The 9,935-nt window shown below is 41.4% G+C and overlaps 1 protein-coding gene across 4 annotated transcripts in view; it reads left to right on the plus strand.

Annotated features, from left to right (window-relative positions):
* Nucleotides 1-3,805, plus strand: part of LOC132889213 (glycine N-acyltransferase-like protein Keg1) — a 57,579-nt gene extending 53,774 nt beyond the window's left edge. For all 4 annotated transcript variants that reach the window (XM_060925476.1, XM_060925478.1, XM_060925477.1 and 1 more), the window contains one exon: nucleotides 2,763-3,805. In XM_060925476.1, the coding sequence (XP_060781459.1) occupies nucleotides 2,763-3,165 (403 nt within the window). In that variant the 3' untranslated portion in view covers nucleotides 3,166-3,805. The remainder of the gene's footprint in view (nucleotides 1-2,762) is intronic.
* The last annotated feature ends 6,130 nt before the right edge of the window (nucleotides 3,806-9,935 follow it).

The raw sequence follows: 9,935 nt of genomic DNA on the forward strand, positions 1-9,935 counted from the left end.
TTCTGACAACTATTTGACATTTTACTGTGCACAAGTTGACCAATAGCATATGACAATGGGGTAGGTGAGCTGCTTATGTTACACAGCATCACGAGTGCAAAGTGATGCTGCATCACGAGTGCAAAGTGCACAATTTACTTACAACAGATATACAGAATCATTAAACTTGACTTAACTACATTACTAACCAGCATTGGCATCAAAATTTCACAATGATAAACTTAAACCGCCGCTCACTCTCGTAGCTGACATTAGCTAACAACCAATAGTTAGCTAGCTGCTAGTTGTAGGCAACTGTTCTTTGATTTTGAAGACGTTCCTCGTTGAAGACGTCTTCAAACTCAAATTAGAAATCTAGTTGCCTATAACTAAACTCTTTGGATAACATGATCTGGGTGAATGAGAATATTCACAGACATTAGCTAACAACCAACACACCAGATAATATCACATTAACAAACACTTACTGCACAGGATGGCTCTTCAAATGACGGATGAAATTTGATGTGGTCTGGCTGTCCGAAATTTTTATGTCGCAAAGCTTGCACTGTGCTGTTCGCCGTTTACCTTCTTGGAAGTAGTCTTTGAAGGCAAAAGTAATTACCCTCGGTATGGCTGACATGTTTATGTGATATCTCACAAGACGTTCGCCACAGGGGCACAGTGGGGCGTGGGCGTGGGTGTATGTAAGGTAGCCCACGCAGAGAGGGCATGACTGATTGACAAGGCAGTGCTTTTCTCAGCCCGCAGGGAGATCAACATCTCTCATCTCATTATCTCTAGCCGCTTTATCCTGTTCTACAGGGTCGCAGGCAAGCTGGAGCCTATCCCAGCTGACTACGGGCGAAAGGCGGGGTACACCCTGGACAAGTCGCCAGGTCATCACAGGGCTGACACACAGACACAGACAACCATTCACACTCACATTCACACCTACGATCAATTTAGAGTCACCAGTTAACCTAACCTGCATGTCTTTGGACTGTGGGGGAAACCGGAGCACCCGGAGGAAACCCACGCGGACACGGGGAGAACATGCAAACTCCGCACAGAAAGGCCCTCACCGGTCACGGGGCTCAAACCCGGACCTTCTTGCTGTGAGGTGACAGCGCTAACCACTACACCACCGTGCCGCCTTGTGATCAACATCATTTTTAAAAAAAAATTACCTTCTATAGTCACACTGAAAACATGATGTGAACACTCAAGTCATCATGTCTCAAGTCAAGTCCCGAGTCTTATACCTCCAAGTCCGAGTCAAGTCTCAAGTATTGAATATTTTGTCAAATCACAAGTCATTAAAACAGCGACTTGAGTCCAAGTCACTAAGTCTCAAGTCCCCATGTCTGCTGCATGACCCACCTTTTCTTGAGATTCAGTTCATGGACAGATGTCCTGACATTTTCCTTTAGAATTCGCTGGTATAATTCAGAATTCATTGTTCCATCAATGATGGCAAGCCGTCCTGGCCCAGATGCAGCAAAACGGGCCCAAACCATGATACTAACGGCACCATGTTTCACAGATGGGATAAGGTTCTTGTACTGGAATGCAGTGTTTTCCTTTCTCCAAACATAACGTTTCTTCATTTAAAGTTCTATTTTGGTCTCATCCGTCCACAAAACATTTTTCCAATAACCTTCTGGCTTGTCCACGTGATCTTTAGCAAAGTGCAGATGAGCAGCAATGTTCTTTTTGGAGAGCAGTGGCTTTCTCCTTGCAGCCCTGCCATGCACACCATTGTTGTTGAGTGTTCTTCTGATGGTGGACTCATGAACATTAACATTAGCCAATATGAGAGAGGCCTTCAGTTGCTTAGAAGTTACCCTGGGGTCCTTTGTGACCTTGCCGACTATTACACGCCTTGCTCTTGGAGCGATCTTTGTTGGTCGACCACTCCTGGGGAGGGTAACAATGGTCTTGAATTTCCTCCATTTGTACACAGTCTGTCTGACTGTGGATTGGTGGAGTCCAAACTCTTTTTAGAGATGGTTTTGTAACCTTTTCCAGCCTGATGAGCATCAACAACGCTTTTTCTGAGGTCCTCAGAAATCTCCTTCTTTGTTCGTGCCGTGATACACTTCCACAAACGTGTTGTGAAGATCAGACTTTGATAGATCCCTGTTCTTTAAATAAAACAGGGTGCCCACTCACACCTGATTGTCATCCCATTGATTGAAAACACCTGACTCTAATTTCACCTTCAAATTGACTGCTAATCCGAGAGGTTCACATACATTTTGCCACTTACAGATATGTAATATTGGATCATTTTCCTCAATAAATAAATTACCAAGTATAATATTTTTGTCTCATTTGTTTAACTGGGTTCTCTTTATCTACTTTTAGGATTTGTGTGAAAATCTGATGATGTTTTAGGTCATATTTATGCAGAAATATAGAAAATTCTAAAGGGTTCACAAACTTTCAAGCACTACTGTATCTTATGTAAATAAAGATACAAATTTTGTTGTCTGGTGGTCAAGTGTTTGAGAGACGTTACCTTGCTCTTACAAACGGGTTCCCTCTGGTGGTTCACGGATGCCATTCATATGTACATACAGATGTTGTACGGTTGCAAAAGCTATCAAAAATCAGGTCGATGCATTACCATGTTCTCGAGTATGGAGCTATGTTACACGCGCCTTGAGCGCAGGGAGCTCTGTTATAAATTCAAAACAAATGGAACCAAGTACACAGTACATCTTGCTAGGTATTGATCTGAATATAAGGTAAACCCACGTCTTTTTGGTCTGTCACAGGTTACCCTTACAAGTGTCGTCACTTAACGAGTCGCACGTTGCTCTGGTCAATAGTACATGGAAGTTTGGCATGGGTGAATTCAGTGAAAAGATCATCAGAGACATGATCATGAATTTCCCTTCATGCTGTGTGCTGGACTCGGAGGGTCAGCCGGTGTCATGGATATTGACCTATTCTTGCTGCGCAGTTGGAATGCTGTACACGCTGCCGGAGCACAGACGGAAAGGCTACGCCAAAGCCCTGGTCACCATATTGGCAAAGAAACTACATTCAGAGGGCTGCCCAGTGTACTGCTTGATTGAGGAGGAGAACCAGTTATCCTACAGGCTCTTTACCAATTTAGGCTTCACTGAGGATCCGTCTTTCAGGATTACTGGTTTTAAATTTAATCAATTATGTTAAGGCTTCATGATGGCTTTGTTACAAAGGACATTCCTGTTATCATTGCATGAACGTATATGGACCCTTTTCACGTGACGTCATGACAAACGCGGCCGCCATTTTGGACATGTACTACCAGTAGTTTACCACAGCCAGCATTGAGGAACGGCAGCAAAGAAAGTTTTTACTTTCAGCAAGACTTCCATCATGCCACTATATTGTTGTGCACCTGGATGTAGTAACCATCAACAAACAAGGCAAGGTTTATCATTTTATCAGATCCCGACGGAGAAGATGGATAGCGGCCATAAACAGGAAAGATTGGCAGCCCTCGGCATACCAACGCTTGTGTAGTGACCACTTTGTTGGAGGTAAGACGAATAAAATTAGCCAGAAAAGGCATTACATTGCTGTTAACATTCTGTGGCGGCGAGTGTGTAACCAAATAGGCTAAAATAACCCATTGTAACCGCTTTGTTCTTCTGTAGTAGCTATTGTTGACTAGCTAATGTCAACAACAGTAGCTAGTATGTTACTGTAGCAATGTTTACGTTCAGTCATTTGGATGACTGTTAAAACCTTTCAATCTCAAGTTTTTCCTTTACTGTATTTACTAGTTTACTGTAATTATGATCCGGCTGAGGTTCCCCTCAAATTAAGCAGCGCGCGCCGGCTTGCTCCCGGAGTGCTCCGGCCGAGGTTCCCCTCAAATTAAGCAGCGCGCGCCGGCTTGCTCCCGGAGTGCTCCGGCCGAGGTTCCCCTCAAATAAAGCAGCGCGTGCCGGCTTGCTCCTGGAGTGCTCCGGCCGAGGTTCCCCTCAAATTAAGCAGCGCGCTCCGGCTTGCTCCAGAGCAAGCCGGAGCGTGCTCCGTAACCTTGGCCGGAGCACTCCTGGAGCAAGCCGGAGCGCGCTCCGTAACCTCGGCCGGAGCACTCCTGGAGCAAGCCGGAGCGCGCTCCGGAACCTCGGCCGGAGCACTCCGGGAGCAAGCCGGAGCGCGCTCAGGAACCTCGGACGTTGGCGTGTATGTGTATGGCGATGGGTTTTTAACGACATAGGTATACAGATCATGTGGGCCGAAGTCAGGTAAAGACGAGGGCTTCGTGTACTTCCGTACGTCAGTGAACAATCCTGGTGGAAGCAGGTAAACGTCGTTCTCTAAGCCTACTAACCTCAATTTTTGCAAATACCTCTCCCTCTGCTCGCCCTCTAAATGCCCTACGTCGCTGGATAGTGAAGGTGTTTTCTGCATCTCGCTCCTTTTTCTTTTATGTTTTTCGTTTGTCGCCTTCCTCGCATTCAAACTGATTCGAGCCGAAGTCCACTACATGTCCAAAATGGCGGTCGCGTTTACGAAGGTCACGTGACTGAAAAGGGTCTATAGCCTGATCTCATGAAATTTGTACAAAGTCAAACAAATGAGGTGAATGTATTTGGACTTAATTGAATTTCATACAAGTTACCCGAAACAAACACAAACCCCACCCATCCCGAATGTTTTCATGCAATTTGAATGTCAGATTTTATGAATTTGCAAGAGACCATGTTGATCTGAATAATTGTTAAAATCTGTTAAGTGAATAACAGATCAAATTACATGAAAAGCAATATGCTGAAGAAATTCACACTGTTAGGTTTTATTATTATGTAGGTTTATATTTAGGTTTATATAAGTATTATTCTTGACCAAGAAGGCAGTAATTTATTTGTGACAAAATTAAGGATTAATTTCTGTTCAGTTAAAATGACCTTATGTCTCAGCTGGACATTGTTTGGGAACATTTATTTTGATATGAAATGTGTATTTTTGATCAGAGATGTGTCTGAACGGCACCAAGGTCTGCAATGATGCCACACACACCCACAGCTGCATATCCAAAGTGTATTTGGGATTAAAGTTAAATTTAAAGCCATGATTCATGTTAGTTTTATAGTTTTGTATTAGCCTTATTGCTGCACAAAGTGTTAAGATTGTATATGGGAGAGCTTTTAAGATCCTTTATTATTTTGGACTATTGCATATACTATGGCAGTGATTTAGATTTAATTGTTAGATCTAAGATGCATTCAATGATTTAAGTTAGTTTTATAGTTTTAAGTTAGTTTTATAATTACAGAATATAATTTAGGATTGTTAAAGACATTCTTATTTGTTATTTTGCTTATGATTGTCTTACTACATATTGATGAAATCAAGATGTAATTTGCTGACTTAGCACACATTCATGTGTTAAGAAATTATGATTTTAATGTTTTAGCTTTTCATCCTTTAAACTATTTCTGTTTAACTTGGCATTAATTTCTGATGCATTTGACCTTCGTAGACTAGACATATTCTTATTTTTTGTTTACTTTCTTATAACATATATTTGTTGAAAAATTCTATCACCATCTTAAGTACATATTGCCCTATGTTATATCTGACCTGAAGGGGTGTACGTAAGCAATGACCTTTAAAATCTGTCTGTACCTTGCTATCATGTCATATCATCAGAAATATGTCATTATGTTATGATTTACACACACACTGATGGAGATTATTTGACCTGCCCCAAGATCAAGCTGCTCACTTGCACGCAAGTCAAACACACACACATACATCTGAACATTCCATTAGAACAGTGATGTAATCAAAATGATGTCACTTACTCACACCCCCCATAGACACACACATACATGCACACATACACATAGATATCAAACAGTGATGTCATTTACACACAGATAACACTCGTATATAATAACCCTCTGTATTCTTGTCCAATTGGGGGGAACTTGCGAATAAAGATGTGAACTACATTGGGGTTCTTGTCTTTCTTTGCGACTAACCCCCCCAGACGTCTGGGTGGTACGAGGGCGGGGGTCCCGAGAAGTAAGTTGACCGTTTCCGACTGGGTGAACCCTAACACACACTATGTTCAATTAGAAATGTACATTATGTTCTTATATCAGAAATCTATCAAAATCTTATGATAAATACTATACTTAAACATGTCTGTAGTGTGTAGCAAAATTAAAAATATAAAAACCTGCTTGAGTTGCAGTTACATAAAATTAAATGCCTGGATATCATCACTTTTTAAAGTTACAGTATAATTTCATATCAGCAATAAAATGCATCAGATGCAATTTCATTTAATTATGAAGCCTGATTTTCAGTGTTTGAATAAATTTTGTTCACAAGGTTTTTTTTTTTTCTTTTTCAGGATGGAAACATCAGTATTTGTAAAAGCTTTAATTTAATCTGAGTTAATTTATATGAGGTCTGTTAGAGTTCTAACGATCATGTTTTTGACATGATTTCCCCTGGATCTGGTTAACCTGATGAATGCTCTCCTTTTACTGGCCTACTATTGCAACCCTTCCAAAAACAAGTTAGCGCATAGTTGATGTAAATTAGATCTAGATTAGGATAGATTTGGGGCATGTCAAATTATTTGGGGCATTATGTGAAAAAGGGACAAGTGGGTGGGAGCTGGCGTCAACACAGGTGAGGCCGTTTCATCATTTTCAGGAATCCGATTCAGAACAGTTTGAGCTTCAGTTAGTGTTCTTCAGCCTGCATTTGTTTTGATGTAACTGTGATAGATTTTGAGAAATTGTGTTATAACCTCGATTGATACCATAAGAAAGAGGCTCTCAAGAGTAATTTGAGTTGTTAAGCATTCATAGTTTCAGAGAATATTCTACTTCAAACCCTCTCTGAAAAGGAAACATTGCTGTAGGATTATCCATAAAACCTTTCGGTTTTTCCAAAAAGACAAGCTGAAGAGCCCAGAACCTTGCAAGATCCAGTGGTTAAGAGTATACGTAGAACTGGGTTTTTATTAAACTGAACTGGAGATGGGTAGAAAGAACTTCATATGAAGTTGATGGTTTCTGAACATCCATTATACCAGAGGTTCTCAAAATGGAGTCCAGGAATGCCCAGGGGTCCATGAAGCCGAGCTGGTCCATGGGGCATGGGTAATTGGTTTTGTTTGTTTACTTGTGGAAATAACTGGTGTTGTGCTGATTTCCTGATGTTGGGCTGAATTCACATGCATTTTCTCTCTCTGTCTCTCTCATTTATATGTACACACACACACACATACATACATATATAATAAAATGTGTATATATATATATATATATATATATATATATATATATATATATATATATATACACACACACACACACAGTGGGGCAAAAAAGTATTTAGTCAGCCACCAATTGTGCAAGTTCTCCCACTTAAAAAGATGAGAGAGGCCTGTAATTTTCATCATAGGTACACTTCAACTATGAGAGACAGAATGGGGGGAAAGAATCCAGGAAATCACATTGTAGGATTTTTAATGAATTAATTGGTAAATTCCTCGGTAAAATAAGTATTTGGTCACCTACAAACAAGCAAGATTTCTGGCTCTCACAGACCTGTAACAACTTCTTTAAGAGGCTCCTCTGTCCTCCACTCGTTACCTGTATTAATGGCACCTGTTTGAACTCGTTATCAGTATAAAAGACACCTGTCCACAACCTCAAACAGTCACACTCCAAACTCCACTATGGCCAAGACCAAAGAGCTGTCAAAGGACACCAGAAACAAAATTGTAGACCTGCACGAGGCTGGGAAGACTGAATCTGCAATAGGTAAGCAGCTTGGTGTGAAGAAATCAACTGTGGGAGCAATTATTAGAAAATGGAAGACATACAAGACCACTGATAATCTCCCTCGATCTGGGGCTCCACGCAAGATCTCACCCCGTGGGGTCAAAATGATCACAAGAACGGTGAGCAAAAATCCCAGAACCACACGGGGGGACCTAGTGAATGACCTGCAGAGAGCTGGGACCAAAGTAACAAAGGCTACCATCAGTAACACACTACGCCGCCAGGGACTCAAATCCTGCAGTGCCAGACGTGTCCTCCTGCTTAAGCCAGTACATGTCCAGGCCCGTCTGAAGTTTGCTAGAGAGCATTTGGATGATCCAGAAGAGGACTGGGAGAATGTCATATGGTCAGATGAAACCAAAATAGAACTTTTTGGTAAAAATTCAACTTGTCGTGTTTGGAGGAGAAAGAATGCTGAGTTGCATCCAAAGAACACCATACCTACTGTGAAGCATGGGGGTGGAAACATCATGCTTTGGGGCTGTTTTTCTGCAAAGGGACCAGGACGATTGATCCGTTTAAAGGAAAGAATGAATGGGGCCATGTTGTGGCAGCGGGGGCGTGGTCAAGCGCCGGTCTGTGACAGGAGGGCGGAGTTGGGGAAGGTAAGTGGCAGAATCGCTTCACCTGAGTGTAATTAACCTGTGTTTTGTGTGTGTTCTCCCCAGTAAACCGCGCCCTATTTAAGGAGGGAGAGTGAGAGTGGAGGGGAGTTGTTGCCGAGAGGAGACTACGGCGTGATTGTGTGTGAATCTCCGAGTATTGGTTTTTGAGTGTTAGACTGAAAAGTTTGGCAATAAAAGCCGTATATTGCACCCTGATCTCTGTCCTGCCGTCTTCTGTGCTCCACCCACACGTTGTTCTCGCTACACATGTATCGTGAGATTTTGAGTGAAAACCTCCTTCCATCAGCAAGGGCATTGAAGATGAAACGTGGCTGGGTCTTTCAGCATGACAATGATCCCAAACACACTGCCCGGGCAACGAAGGAGTGGCTTCCTAAGAAGCATTTCAAGGTCCTGGAGTGGCCTAGCCAGTCTCCAGATTTCAACCCTATAGAAAATCTTTGGAGGGAGTTGAAAGTCCGTGTTGCCCAGCGACAGCCCCAAAACTTCACTGCTCTAGAGGAGATCTGCATGGAGGAATGGGCCAAAATACCAGCAACAGTGTGTGAAAACCTTGTGAAGACTTACAGAAAACGTTTGACGTCTGTCATTGCCAACAAAGGGTATATAACAAAGTATTGAGATGAACTTTTGTTATTGACCAAATACTTATTTTCCACCATAATTTGCAAATAAATTCTTTAAAAATCAGACAGTGTGATTTTCTGGATTTTTTTTTCTCATTTTGTCTCCAAGTGTCCAATAATAAGGATGCCTTTACTTTTCCATAACTCAAAGCCCCTATCTATAGCGCCAGGACAGAAATCTATGTTACCCCACACTGTCCCTCAAGCTGTCCCTCAAGACCTTCCAATTTCCTTATATCCCTCCAGACTTTAATAGTTGCATTTATAATCATGTTGTCACTGTAGGTGCAATTAGTTTAAGTGAGTGATCAATCTCATTAAATCTGAAGGTTAATGATTAAAATTGAATCAGTCTCATTTGAATCATACCATTGAATCAGTCATTGAATCAGTCTCATATCATTAAATCACTCATGGAATCAGTCTCATTGGATCAGTCTCATTAATTAATACCATTAATTTTGGTGCTTAATAATAAATTACCAAACAGCTAAATTATGGTATATTCCAAATTATTATGATCACTTACCATATTACACAACCTATATGCACCTTTGAATTCTTTTGAGATTGTGTGACTTCATAAATATCGGAACACAAATAAACACAGTTTCAACAATAAGTGAATTTATTATAAAGATAAAAATGAATAATGTCAGTTGAAATATATACAAACAGTGAGGTGTGTGTGTGAGATGTGTGTGTGTTGTGGTGAAGACAAAAGATTAGCTTTGTGTGCTAATTAAGATGTGTTTGTGTGTGTGGGGCCTGGTGACCACGCGTTTCTAAGTACAGCAAGAGAGTTAGCTTTGGTTGCTAATTGAGATGTACTGACCACCTGTTGAGCCACAGGTTAGCCTTGTGTCGCTAGCTAAGACAAAGGC

Source organism: Neoarius graeffei, chromosome 7, assembly GCF_027579695.1.
Source record: "Neoarius graeffei isolate fNeoGra1 chromosome 7, fNeoGra1.pri, whole genome shotgun sequence".
Lineage (NCBI taxonomy): Eukaryota > Metazoa > Chordata > Actinopteri > Siluriformes > Ariidae > Neoarius > Neoarius graeffei.